Source organism: Stegostoma tigrinum, chromosome 8 (genome assembly GCF_030684315.1).
Source record: "Stegostoma tigrinum isolate sSteTig4 chromosome 8, sSteTig4.hap1, whole genome shotgun sequence".
NCBI lineage: Eukaryota > Metazoa > Chordata > Chondrichthyes > Orectolobiformes > Stegostomatidae > Stegostoma > Stegostoma tigrinum.
Genome location: NC_081361.1, coordinates 32,875,272 through 32,888,091, shown reverse-complemented (window position 1 = coordinate 32,888,091; position 12,820 = coordinate 32,875,272). Strand labels below are relative to the sequence as shown.

General features: G+C 41.4%; 1 protein-coding gene across 3 annotated transcripts; it reads right to left on the bottom strand.

The window, feature by feature from the left end:
• Nucleotides 1–420: 420 nt before the first annotated feature.
• On the bottom strand, nucleotides 421–12,557 carry LOC125456529 (leucine-rich repeat-containing protein 52-like). Of its 3 annotated transcripts, XM_048539726.2 has the most exons (4): nucleotides 12,268–12,557; nucleotides 9,528–9,687; nucleotides 2,782–3,513; nucleotides 421–1,147 (listed from the first exon to the last, which is right to left on the bottom strand). In XM_048539726.2, exons 3-4 carry the CDS (start codon nucleotides 3,410–3,412, stop codon nucleotides 789–791), a joined length of 990 nt encoding a protein of 329 aa, XP_048395683.1. In that variant the 5' UTR covers nucleotides 3,413–3,513; nucleotides 9,528–9,687; nucleotides 12,268–12,557; the 3' UTR covers nucleotides 421–788. The 3 variants fall into 3 exon arrangements, with proteins under 3 accessions (XP_048395683.1, XP_048395684.1, XP_059504217.1); XM_048539727.2 differs by lacking the exon at nucleotides 9,528–9,687; XM_059648234.1 differs by lacking the exon at nucleotides 12,268–12,557 and having other exon boundaries at nucleotides 9,528–9,745.
• Nucleotides 12,558–12,820: the final 263 nt, after the last annotated feature.

Below are 12,820 nucleotides of genomic sequence, written 5' to 3'. Positions count from 1 at the left end.
CCCTCTAGATTCCAGTTTTAACATCCTGTTATAAGTCAAACCTAGCCAAATTTAAAGCACAGACAGAAAAAGCTTTACTGAACCATATCACACATCAAGAATATGTTCATAAATTATTTTTAATTCTTTCAATGCTTAAAATTTTCTCCCTATTCTTCACATCATTCACAGGGTAACAAATAAAATTCCTCAGAGATAATGGGAACTGCAGATGCTGGAGATTCCAAGGTAATGAAATGTGAGGCTGGATGAACACAGCAGGCCAAGCAGCATCTCAGGAGCACAAAAGCTGACGTTTCGGGCCTAGACCCTTCATCAGAGAGGGTCTAGGCCCGAAACGTCAGCTTTTGTGCTCCTGAGATGCTGCTTGGCCTGCTGTGTTCATCCAGCCTCACATTTCATTAAATAAAATTCCTAAGGTTTTTAGCCATAATTCTTTGGATTCATCCAGCATTTTAGAAATAAGATAAGGTTTCAGAACAAGCAGTTCGTGTCTGCAAATGTAATGTGAATGAAAACACCTCATTAATTCATCTGTATATTATTCAGTAGCAAATAAATATGTAGAAATGTATCTGTATTTTGAGATTCAGGATGCTGTAGAAAATTAAGTTCAGAAATGATTAATTACAATCCAGTTAACAAGGTTAATTTTAATCCAATAGTGCTGATGGCTTTAATATTAAGGCAATACTTCAGTATTCATCTAGTGATCTTTTGTGCCAGTTAATCAAATTCCTATTCAACATGGATCACCTTTTCATAGCAGCAAGCATTCCAATATAAAGTCAGCCATTGTGTTGTGTTCCTAAATGATCATTTATATTTGTATTGGCTTTGGCAATGTGTTCCTGAGTTATCACATTCGGCCGCCTTGAGTATTTAAATGAGATGGCCCTGCGAAGTTTCCGATAACGCTTGAGCTCTTTCCTTTTGAATCTCTTGAAGTGAGCCATCAGTAAACTGCAAGTAAAATTGAGAACAATGCTTGCAGAAAATAATCCTGGGCCAATAAGACAAAAATATAGGACTTCTCTTGATTTGAGTTGCCTTTTTCTCTGGCAAAGTGAGTAAAGTTCATCTGCAGCTTCCATGACAAGGATCCCTTGTAAAGAATCTGGAAATGTGCATGTGACATTAGCAGCATCTGGTGAGGTGAAGAAAAGAGCAATCAATAGTATTTTAAACTAATTCAATCAAGTACACAACCTTGGGTGCATTGGTAAATCTGAATCCACATTCTATTGTACAGAACATTAAATATCTATATTTACATTTTTTTGGCCAGTAAAGAAACATGGAAATGTTACACATCCCAAAGCCATCCAATCAAACAATCGATCAGGCAAAACCAAGCCTGAACCTATCTAAGACACATTGAAACAACCAGAGCACCTCCTTTCCTACTAGCATTGTGTGTCTACCTACTGCAAATGAGCTGCAGTGATTCAAGAAGGCAGGCAAACACCACTTTCTCAAAGGCTGTTAGGGATGGGCAATAAATTCTGGCCCAGCTAGCAATGCCCACATCCCATGAATGAAATTAAATTATTATTCATTCTTGTTAAATATTACACTATTATTGATTCATATTTCATTTGCCTTCACAACCTATTGCAATCTAATTAGAACAATGTTGAAAATTAAAATACATCCTGATCCAAGTACTGAACATGATAAATGATTGAGAGACTTATTGAATCCAATCCAATTTCACAAGTATCCAGTTATAGTCATTCGTATTCTTGGGTTTCTAATCTGATATAATAATCATTATACAACTGATTTACAATTCACTGTCATTTTTGGAACTTCTGCCTGAATGGTGGGCTCCCACACTAAGTTACGTTGATCTGACTTGAATAGTTGGAGGGTTTGTTTTTCAATGTATCTGGAATAAGATCGGATTCTGCTTTTCCTGATTGGATGCATTTGAAGTCAGTAATTACGTCGTGTAGCATCTTAATCTTCCTTTAAGAATTTATATCTACATACAGAAATTGAGGATTTTATACATGAAAGTATGATTAAGAAGTGCAGATGTAACAGTGTTTGATTTGATGCACTGGAATTCTGTATCTGATTCCAGTAGCGCTGTAATTGAAGTTGATTTTAACATTCATTCCATACAATGTCTCTAGTTGACAGTTATATCTCCTATGAATTTTTCAGTCAAGCAATGTACTTCAACAGCATTGAATTACACTGCAATTTAATTCACAACTGTCCAGAACACCGTAATCCTCAAATGGTCCCTGTGTTGTCTCTGGTACAGAATTAGACAAATCAACTGCAGGAGTTTGAGTATACAATGGGTAAAGTTAAGAGACTAACTCTGAAGTTCGTCGAGATTGGTGCGTTCACCACTCTGCTGGTTTAGACTAAGTGAAATGAGTCTACACAGTGTCCCAGCAATTCCCGATGTCCCATTGTCCACTCTCAGTGCCGACAGTATGGAAATTGTATTGAGGAATCTCGGAGTGGTACATGATACATAGAGAAAAGTTGAATTCTATTTTACTCGCTGCAAATGTTCAATTTGAATTGATTCCCCTTTGGGTTGTGGGTCTGACATGGAATGTATGTTACAAATAGGTACCCAAGAGTGGAAAATGCTGCATGGAGTCAGGTTGGAAGTTATTGCACTCTCCCTAATTTTCCAAGTTCATTTTTTTAAGCGCAGATTTCCAATGTCATTTGTCCTTCTACTAAAGTTTGCAGTCGATTGAGACAAGAATAGATTCTTACCGGAAAAAAACAGATTTTAAATCGAAAATCTACCTGGAATGATCCTTCTGTTTTTTCTCATCCAGTTACTTAAATACTGCGCGTTGCAGTTACAGGTCCAAGGATTCCCAGACATCCGCACGGAGCGCAAATGTGGAAGTGCCTCCAATATGCTGGCATCAATAAAAGTCAGTCCATTGCCGCTTATGTCAATCTCTTGCAGTTTCTCGTTTGTGGAGAACGCGCGGTGGTCAATGAAGGTCAGTTCCCTGTTGCGGCTCGCCTTCAGCACCACCATACTGGTTAGGGACTTGAAACTGAGGTGGGTGATCCTCCGCAGCTGGTTGCAGCTGAGGTCCAAGTACACCAGGGTCTTCAGGTTGAGCAGGGAGCTGTGCGAGATCTCGGTGAGAGAGTTGTTCCTGAAGTCCAGGTACACCAGGCCGCCCAGGTAGTTGAGGGCGAGCGGGGGCAGGATGGAGATGTTGTTGTCGGACAGGATGAGCTGCTGGGTACTGAGCGGGATCCCAGTAGGGACCTGCTGGAGCTGACTCCCTGTGCAGTTCGTCAGAAACTGGGTGCAGATGCATTCGGTGGAGCAGCCAGCAACCCCAGGCATTCTGAACAGCAAAAAAACACTCAGCAGCCTCATGCAGAAAAGGCGAACAGCGAACCACTCATCCATGCTCCAGCTAGTTCACCCCAGTCAGTTCCTCAATGCTTGAGCTGTCCTTGGTTATAACTCCACGCCGTCTTGCGGAGCTGCTGTGTCTAAGATCCATCTCCCTGGTGAATTAAATAAAAGGATTGCGTGGAAGTATTACAAGAGTTTGCACTTGGGGTGCCCTGCATTCAAGTCTGACCCTGCAGCAAGTCACCTCTTGTCGCTCAGACCTAGCCTGTCTTAAACTGAGCAATGGGGCGAATGCATGACAGATTACCATCCGCCAGTGTATACCATTTAGAAGATACTTTGATTTCCCGCGCTATTTTTAGCGCCCCGATTATTTATTAACGCGCACGCCTCAAATTCCGATCGGCGCTACGCTAATACATGAAGAAATACTGTCAAAAATAACGAGGGGTGGGAGTGGCTGGCGAATTCATTGCCAATCCCACTTCGGCCCTGCGTCCCTGCCCTTTTGCTTTGAACATGGGTAGTACCGAAATCAAGGCCGATGCGTCTGGATCCCACCCACCAGGCGAGTTCTGAAGAGCCACTTTTGCTCTGAATATTCGCTGCTTTGTTTGCCGTTTCAGGTGTTGAAGGTGAAATTCCACACCAGTGAAAACCAAACCAAAGATTAAGAACTGATGAAATATTAAGAACTCGGTTATACAGTTTATTGAGCCCCATGAAATTGGAGCCAACCGCCAAGTGGAAAGTGACAGGCAGATTTTGAGAAGTTTACACCCTGTGAGAGATTCCGACTTGTCGTGTTTCTGGCTAATATCTCCCCAGACCTTGCGGTGTTTCCTACATTGAGGCGAATGTTGGGGAGGAGTTTATTTTCTCAAAGCCCGAAAGGTCGAGTTCACCCTACGGTGGGATATTCCCACTGAGTTCTCGGCAGCCCACTTTAGGAAGGTTGGGAGAATTTTAGAGAGGATGCAGAAAAGGATTTTATTATAATGGGTAGGTTGGAGAGATTTAAGAGCGGTGTTCAACAGCCCCAGCCTCTCCAGTCTTTTTCAGCGCTTTCATGTCCTGGCAATATCCTCATAAATCTCTGCACCCTTTCCATTGCCATGACAGCTTTCCTCTCTAATGTCAGCAGAACTACACTCAAGTGTTCAAACTGCGGTCTAACTAGTGCCGTGTACATTTCCAGAGCAACTTTCCTGATCTTACAATCTGTGCCTCCGCCGATAATGTAACATATTTTGTCTGCCTTCTTAGCCATTTTGCCTGCCTGAGCTGCTGAGTTTGAAGATGTTTTGTACATCCGTTCCACGATGTTATAAAGAAAGGTTGTATAGCCTGGGACTATTTTCGCTGGAGCATAGGAGGTTGAGCGGTGACCTAACAGAAGTGTTTAAAATCATGACAGGTCTCGATAGGATTAATTCTAGGTGCCTTTTCCCTAGGATGGGAATTTCAAGACTTGGTGGGGGGGGTGTACGTTTTTAAGGTGAGAGCAGAGAGATTTTAAAAAGACATAAGGGGCAAAATGTTTAATGCAGAGAGGGATTGGTTTGTGGAATGAATTTCCTGAGAAGTTGTGGATGTGGGCAAAGTTGCAACGTTTAAGAGACATTTGGATATATACATAAATAGGAAAGGAGCAGGCGGGTGGGACTAGTTAAGTTTGGGATTATGGTGGCATGGACTGGTTGGACCAAAGGGTCTGTTTTTGTGCTCTATGACTGTGTGTCTGTTTCCTCGACTTCACTGTTTGGTATTCTTCTGTATATAGTATATTTGTTTATCTTGTCCCCTCAAAAATGTTTTACCCCATACTTTTCTGGATTGAAATCTATTTTCCACAAGCTAGTTAGACCATTTATAGCTTCCAGCAGTCTAAAGCTTTCTTCCTCCCTACCTACTAAATGACCAACTTTGTATCATCCGCAAACGGTTTCTTATCTGACCCCAATGTTTGAGTTTAAGTCATCGGAGAATCATCAAACAATCTGTACAGTGTGGAAACAGGCCCTTCAGCCCAACAGGTCCATACTGTCCCTCAGAGCATCCCACCCGGACCCATCCCTCATAACCCACCTAATCTACACATCCCTGAACACCACGAGCATTTAGCATGGCCAATCCACCTAGCCTGCACATCTTTGGACTATGGGAGGAAATGATCTAGATGAAGGAACTGAGGGCATTCTGGCTACTTGCAGACAATACAAAGATACGTAGAGGGACAGGTAGTATTGAGGAAGTGGAGAGACTGCAGAAGGATTTGGGCAGGTTAGGGGATGGCTGATGGAGTGCAACATAGGAAAATGTGAGGTCATGCACTTTGGTAAGAATGGAGAGAAAATTCAAAAGTCTGAAGTGCAAAGAGACTTGGGAGCTCTAGTCCAGAATTCTCAAGGTAAACTTGCAGTTTGAGTCACTAGTTAGGAAGACAAATGCAACTTTGGCATTTATTTTGAAAGGACTTGAATATAAAAGCAAGGATGTACTTTTGAGGCTCTACAAGGCTCTGGTCAGGCCACATTTGGAGGATTGCGTGCAGTTTTGGACCCCATATCTCAGGAAAGATGTACTGGCCCTTGAGTAGGTTCAGAGGTGGCTCATGGGAATGATTCCAGGAATGAAAAGCTTAGCATACAAGGAACGTTTGAGAACTCTGGGTCTATACTTGATGGAGTTTAGAAGGCTGAGGGTGGGGGGGGGATCTAACTGAAACTTACAGAATACTGAATGGTCTGGACAGGGTGGATGTTGGGAAGATGCTTCCACTGGTAGGAGAATTATTAATGTAACCTACTCAAGGGAACAAGGTCAACTTCCAGACCAGGCAGGAGGTGTCAGGAGCCAAACATTTGGCTAGAAAACATAAAAATTGTGACAAACATCAATTGAATTCAATGTTTCCCTCTACACAATGAGATTGGTAATAATGCCTTCATCCCCAAATATCCTGTCGGCTAATCGGGAAGTTGGAATTTGCAACATGGGTGATAGATGTTCAGCTGTAGATATGGTAGTCATGTTGCCTCTAGAAGAGTTAAGGCCAAACAAAGAAGGGAATTTCTGTAGCTGATGCCCTTCCCCATTCCCCAAGAGGTAACATACATTAATAGCATCATGAGGAACTGAGGAAGCCCACTGAGGGAGTTGCTGAGCCTCTATCACAGTCTAATAAAATAGATGCAAGCTGGCTGCCCAGTTGCGGAAAGGGATTGGTAAGCTAGAGTTGGAACAGATAACTTAAAAGAAGGAGGGAAACCGGGACAGCAGGGGACATGCAAAATCTCATGATGCTCCTGACCACAGGGAATCAAATCGATGGGGAGCAAAGGGCAAAATGTCTGCTGCCAAAAGTTGGTTATTTCATTGGCAAAGGCTTGAGTGTGGGTTGTGCTTCCTGATGGCAATTGGCAGGAACCTGTTTCTAATTCAATAGCATGACATGTACCTTCATTAAAACACAACTTCTAGAGAATAATTTGGACCTTTGGAACAAAGTACACAACAAAGCAGAAATATTTGCCTTCAAATTCAGCAGGTGACGACATCTTCCTGGTGGACTTACATTGAGTTGGAGATGCCTTTCTTTCATGGGAGCTTCATTGTCGGAGGTGTTCAAGTTATGAGATTGATAGTTGCAGAAGGAAAAATGTGTATGGCTGACTGAGATGATGAGGGGGGGAAGCAGCCTTATAAATGTTGCTACAGGAAAAAGGGATGAAAATGGGATACTCCGAAAAAGTTAATTTCTACAGAGAGTGGGTCAAATATGATTGCAGGGAGATAAAGAGTTATTCAGATGGCTGAGTAATTAGATTCTGAGACTCAAGGATAATACAGGACATGTCAAGGATGATACAGCATGAGTCAATGAAGACAGTGACAGATCAAGGATAATAGGAGCAGTTCCACTGTTACAGGGAACTGAGCAATGGTGAGGGGAAGCTGTAGGGTAAATGATAGTTGGTCAAGGACGATGAGGGTTGTCGTATTATATCTCATGATCAATGTGTCAGTTTATTTTGCAGATACTAAAATTAAAACAAATAGGTGTGGGAGTCAGGCGCTTCAAATAGACTGCAGTCAGCAGCTTATTCCCAGATGTGAAGATGAGAAGTTGAGGAAGGGAAGAGTTGGTGCTGGAACACATGAAGCCAGGGGCAGGGTGGGAATTGAAAGTAAAGTTTTTAAATTTTCCAGTTTGGAGTGCAAACAGGGAAAGCTAACAATACAGCTATCAATGTACCAGATAAAGAGGTGAGGAAGACGGCCTAAATAGGACTGGAACAAAGAATGTTCTATGCATCACTCAAAAAAACAAGGTACCATGAGGAAATATAATGGGTTCCCATGGTGACATATTTTGTTCAGAGAAAATGATCTGAATTTCTGTGTTCTGCATGCTAACCTTGTATAACTCTGTCACATCATAATATGACAGTCTGGCAAAGTATTTATTCGATTTGTACATCAGTAACCATTTATAGAACAGGAAGAGTGCTTCATCTGAAACTGCAAGACAGCTGTCTAGAGTAGCTTCTGTTTTTACTGTGGCAGTGCAGTTTTGACCTGCCAGCTCAATTGTGCAAGTGTTTTGGTTTGAAAGTGTGCAGCCCTGAAGATCTAGCACTAGTTTTTTTGTACTGACACTTGAGCAGCTTGGTCTACCTCACTTGTAAGAATTTCATTCTTATGAACTTTCTTATGAATACAAATGTATGGCTGCAGTAAATTTTCCTCAACAAACCTCAGGCATGCTTACCCTTCTCTGATTTTTATACTATTATTAACACAATCTATATTTGGATACTTAAAGCCCCCATTATAACTACTGAAACTTTTGCATGTCTGTGTAATTTCCTGCAATCCTTCCCATGAGTTGGTGTACTATACAGCAAACAATGCAATCACATATTTTTTGGTTGCTACCTATAGCCAAGTCAGTTCTGCCCTTGATCCCTCTGCCTACCTCTTTCTCCAGCACTGTAATGTTCTTTTAATCAATAATGCCACCTTTCCTCCTTTCCTGTCTTTCCCAAATATTTTGCATCCGGTCATGCCCTTCCTTGAACGAAGCGACAATATCGTACTTCTATGTGACAATTGGCATGGCAGCTCTTCCAAGTTACCACACTGTCTCTGTGCATTCACACACATGCACAGTAAACCCTGCTTTAGACTTCATTACATTTTCCCGTTCTCTGGCCCCACCTATTAACTTGCTACTCTTTATTTTAGTACTATCTATGTCTCCCTGCGTTATATGGACTTTGTCGTTACTATATCCTGCTTCCTACACACCTCCCTGTAATATTGGCAAAATGGCCCACAAAGGAACTTAGTCCCAGTTCAGTTCAGGTGCAAACCACCCGGCCTGTACAAATCCCAGCTCCCCAAGAGGCAGTTCTAAAGACCTAAGAATCTAAAGTTGGCACCCCAATGCCAACTTTCCTCCTAGTCTTGTCCTGTTCTTTCTATATGCATTAACACACAATAGTGGGAGTAATCCAGACATTACTAATTTTCAGGCCCTGCTTGCTCATTCTTTACCTAGATTCCTAAATTCTAACAGTTACACCCACATCCTTTATTCCCTATGTTGCTGGTCCCAATGTGGACCATGAGTGCTAGTTGTTCACTGTCCCTGGTTAAGGTGCACTGCAGCCACTCAGTGACAATCTTCACCAAGGCACCAGGGATATACCAGGAAATACTGGTGTCGGAGAAGTTTGCAACAGACTCCTTTAGACCAGCTCCTATTATCTTTCAAATCAATCAGTATATGTCATTGTTTAAATATTAGCTATTGCTAGGTTTGAATCTTATTATTTTACTGTAAATCTGCAAATCCCTAGCTTTTCTTTTAAATCTCATTCTGCCTCTAGTAGAAAAGCACTGAAGTTATCCTAAGCATCTGACTGTTACACAAAGTGAGGGAAGATCAGCTACTGAGCAATATATAGATTTGTTCAAGCATCAACAGGTGATATCTTCACCCAGGACAAAGGCCATTTCTTTTTATTATTTGGAGGGTGAATTTATTTCAACTTATTTGATTACTTACAGTAACTAAGATAGCATCTGATAATAAACCATACCTGCAAAAGCGTCACACAAGATCTTCTTTATACTTATGATCACAATCACTACTTACCTTGATTAAATTCAGCACTTAACAGGCACATTCACACTCCATTCTTCTACGGTGACTGGGGAAAATCTTACTTTAAACTTATAGGTACCAGGACAGCCCATATTCTAATGTTGATGTGATTGGATGACTTCATCGGAACCACCCATTTTCAACGATCCAACTTCATATAAGTAAGTGCAAAAATTTAAAATTAACATTGCAAAGGTTGAACAGAAGATGATTAATTTACCCAGCGACAATTCTAGATGCAACAAAATTTAGCAACAGGGTGGAATCTGATTGAATTAAAATATTCTCAAGGTTATCCTTGTACAGCTGAAATGTTGTTAGCCCACATTTTTATGTAAAATTAAAACCATGCCTCAAGAATTTGACTATTATGGAACAGAATCAAATCAATTGAGAACTTTCAAAGTAAGTGTTTGTGAAAGGAACAAATAAAACAAAAAAATTGCAACAGCAATAACAGTGCTCATTTCACACTATCTTGCTTGATTCTCAAAGCCTTTGAAGTGATGTTTAAAAAAATCTCCTACAAATGTAAATATGTTTTGTCATCTATAAAATTGGCAATTTTCAAACTACCTTTGAACTCACCAGTCAGGATAGCAATGAAATCTAACATTATTCTGCTTTTTAACTCCATCACCACAAACTCCTGTTACAAAGCCACGTGTGATAGCCCAAGTTAACTTTACATAGTGTGAATTTAAAAACCTATGTCTGTGCTTTTCACCAAACCCCAGCTCAACTGCCCCATGAACATTTTCACTCTCCACTTCAACCTCCAGGATGCATTCACTGAATGAAAATAACCTCAGGGTCAGTCCTGAGTGGCATAAAATGAAAAAGTCGAACAGGAAAATCTTACGAGGTTAGTTGGGTAAGCGATGGCACACCCGGCAGCTCCAAATGGAAGTACATTGACAATAGTACTGGGTCACACTGCCTAACAGCACAATGAATACCTACATCACATAGTGCTTATCCTTATTCAGTCATGGAATATGGGTGTCACTGGCTCGGCAGCATTTTTTGCCTATCCCTAAATGCCCTTGAGAAGGTGACACTGACTGCCTTCTCAAACTAATGCAGTTCTTGTGCACTAGGTATACACAGACTGTTGTTAGGGAGGGATGTTGCAGAATTTTGACCCAGTGAAGGTACAGGGATATAGTTCCAAGTCAGGATGATGTGTTGCTTCAAGGAACTCAAAGGTGACGGTTTTCCCATGTTACTGAGATGGCAGTCAAGAGTATCTACTCCCTTTGTCCTTCCAGATGGTAGAGGTTTCATGCTTGGGAGATGCTACCAAAGGAGCTTTGGAAAGTTGTTACAGTGCATTTTATACTTAGAATACACTGCTGCAGTAGGCTTCGATGATCAGGACAGTGAATGCTGAAGGTGTCAGATAGTGTACCAACCAAGTACGTCACTTTATCCTGGATGGTGTCAACCTTCGTCAGTCTTGTTGGAGTTTCACTCATCGAGGAAAGTGGAAAGTATTCTACCAAACCCCCTCATTTGTGCCTTGTCGATAATGGACAGGCTCTGGGGAGTCGGGAGATAAGTTACCATTGCAGAATTCTTAGCCTTGTATCAACAGCATTTGTATAGCTTGTCCAGTTCAATTTCTAGTTAATGGAACCCTCAGAATGTTGCTAGTAAGAATGCTAATGATGGGATCACCGTAGAATGTCATGTGACAGTGGTTGAATTCTTTTCTGTTGGAGATGATCATTGGCTGGCAAGTGTGTAGTGAAAATGTAACTTAGCACTTGTTAGCAGGGAACCTAGTGGTATTATCACTATAATAAAATGTGAGGCTGGATGAACACAGCAGGCCCAGCAGCATCTCAAGAGCACAAAAGCTGACGTTTCAGGCCTAGACCCTTCATCAGAGAGGGGGATGGGGAGAGGGTTCTGGAATTGTGCTCCTGAGATGCTGCTGGGCCTGCTGTGTTCATCCAGCCTCACATTTTATTATCTTGGATTCTCCAGCATCTGCAGTTCCCATTATCACTGGTATTATCACTATACTGTTAATCCAAAGACACAATGGTCCGGTGACCTGGGTTCAAATCCTGTCATAGCAGATGAGCTTGAATTCAATAAAAATCTGAAAGAGTTTAAAGATGACCATGAATCCATTGCCAATCGTCAGACACATCTGGTTCACAATATACTTTAGGGAGAGAAACCACCATCCTTAATTGGTCAGGCCTATGTCTGACTGCAGACTTGCAACAATGTGGTTAATGCATAAATGCCCTCTGGACAATTAGGGACAGGCAATGAATGCTAGCCTAGCCAGCAATGTCCTCATCCTGTAAATGAATTTTTTTAAAAAGTCCAAGCCGGTATTTGAACATAGACTGCTTCAGTATCTCAGGAGCCATGATTGGTGCTGAACATAGTGTAGTCATCGGCAAACATTCCCACTTCTGACCTTGTTATGGAGGGAAAGTCATTCATAAAGCAGCTGAAGATGGCTGGGCATAGGACACTACCCTGAAGATCTCCTGCAGGGATGTCATGCAGCTGAGATAAATGACCTCCAGCTGGGGCAGCATTTATTACTGACATAGCAGTTAAGAGTCAACCAAATAGCTGGGGCCTGCAACCATTTATAGGTCAGATCAGGTATGGATGGCAGATTTCCTTCCCTAAAGGCCATTAGTGAACAGTTTTTACAACAATTGATACATAGTCACAGTAAAGAGATTTTAATTGAACTCACCTGGGATTTGAAGCCAAGTCCTCAGAATATTAATCTGTAGTTCTAGATTACTAGCCAAGCGATGTTAGCATGACACCACAGCTGTTCCATCAAAAGTAGGAAAAACAGTAACGAATTTGGTCCTTGGACCTTGCTCTATTGTTCTTTAAATCATAGGTACAGTCTGAGCTCCACTTTTCTATCTGCTGTCCCATAACAATTAATTTCCTTGTCTATTGATGAGCTATCTAAGTCAGCCTTGGCTGAATCTAAAGACTCAGACTACACTACCTTCCAGAAGGGAATTCCACACTTGAACAACCCTTTGACAGAAAATAAATCTTTGCATCTATGTGTTAAGAGGGAGTTGTCTTATTCTTAAACTATGACCCTTAACCAGTGAAAGTTTACAGATGAGGAACATGAAAAGTTATTATTTGTCTTGAGGTGCCACAGAAACAAGTCTATAGTTCAGTGTCCCAGTTTTTAATGCATGATTCCTTTATACACAACACAAACGTGTGCGACACACCTAACATAATAAAACATCCAAGTCAGTGCACAGGAATGTTGC

Bases quoted from the DNA above. Each gene is read 5' to 3' on its own strand.
- LOC125456529 (XM_048539726.2), bottom strand. From the start codon at position 3,412: ATGGATGAGTGGTTCGCTGTTCGCCTTTTCTGCATGAGGCTGCTGAGT. The intron at 1,148-2,781 runs GTAGATTTTCGA...TCACCTCACCAG, and splicing joins AAACAGAAGGATCATTCCAG to ATGCTGCTAATGTCACATGC.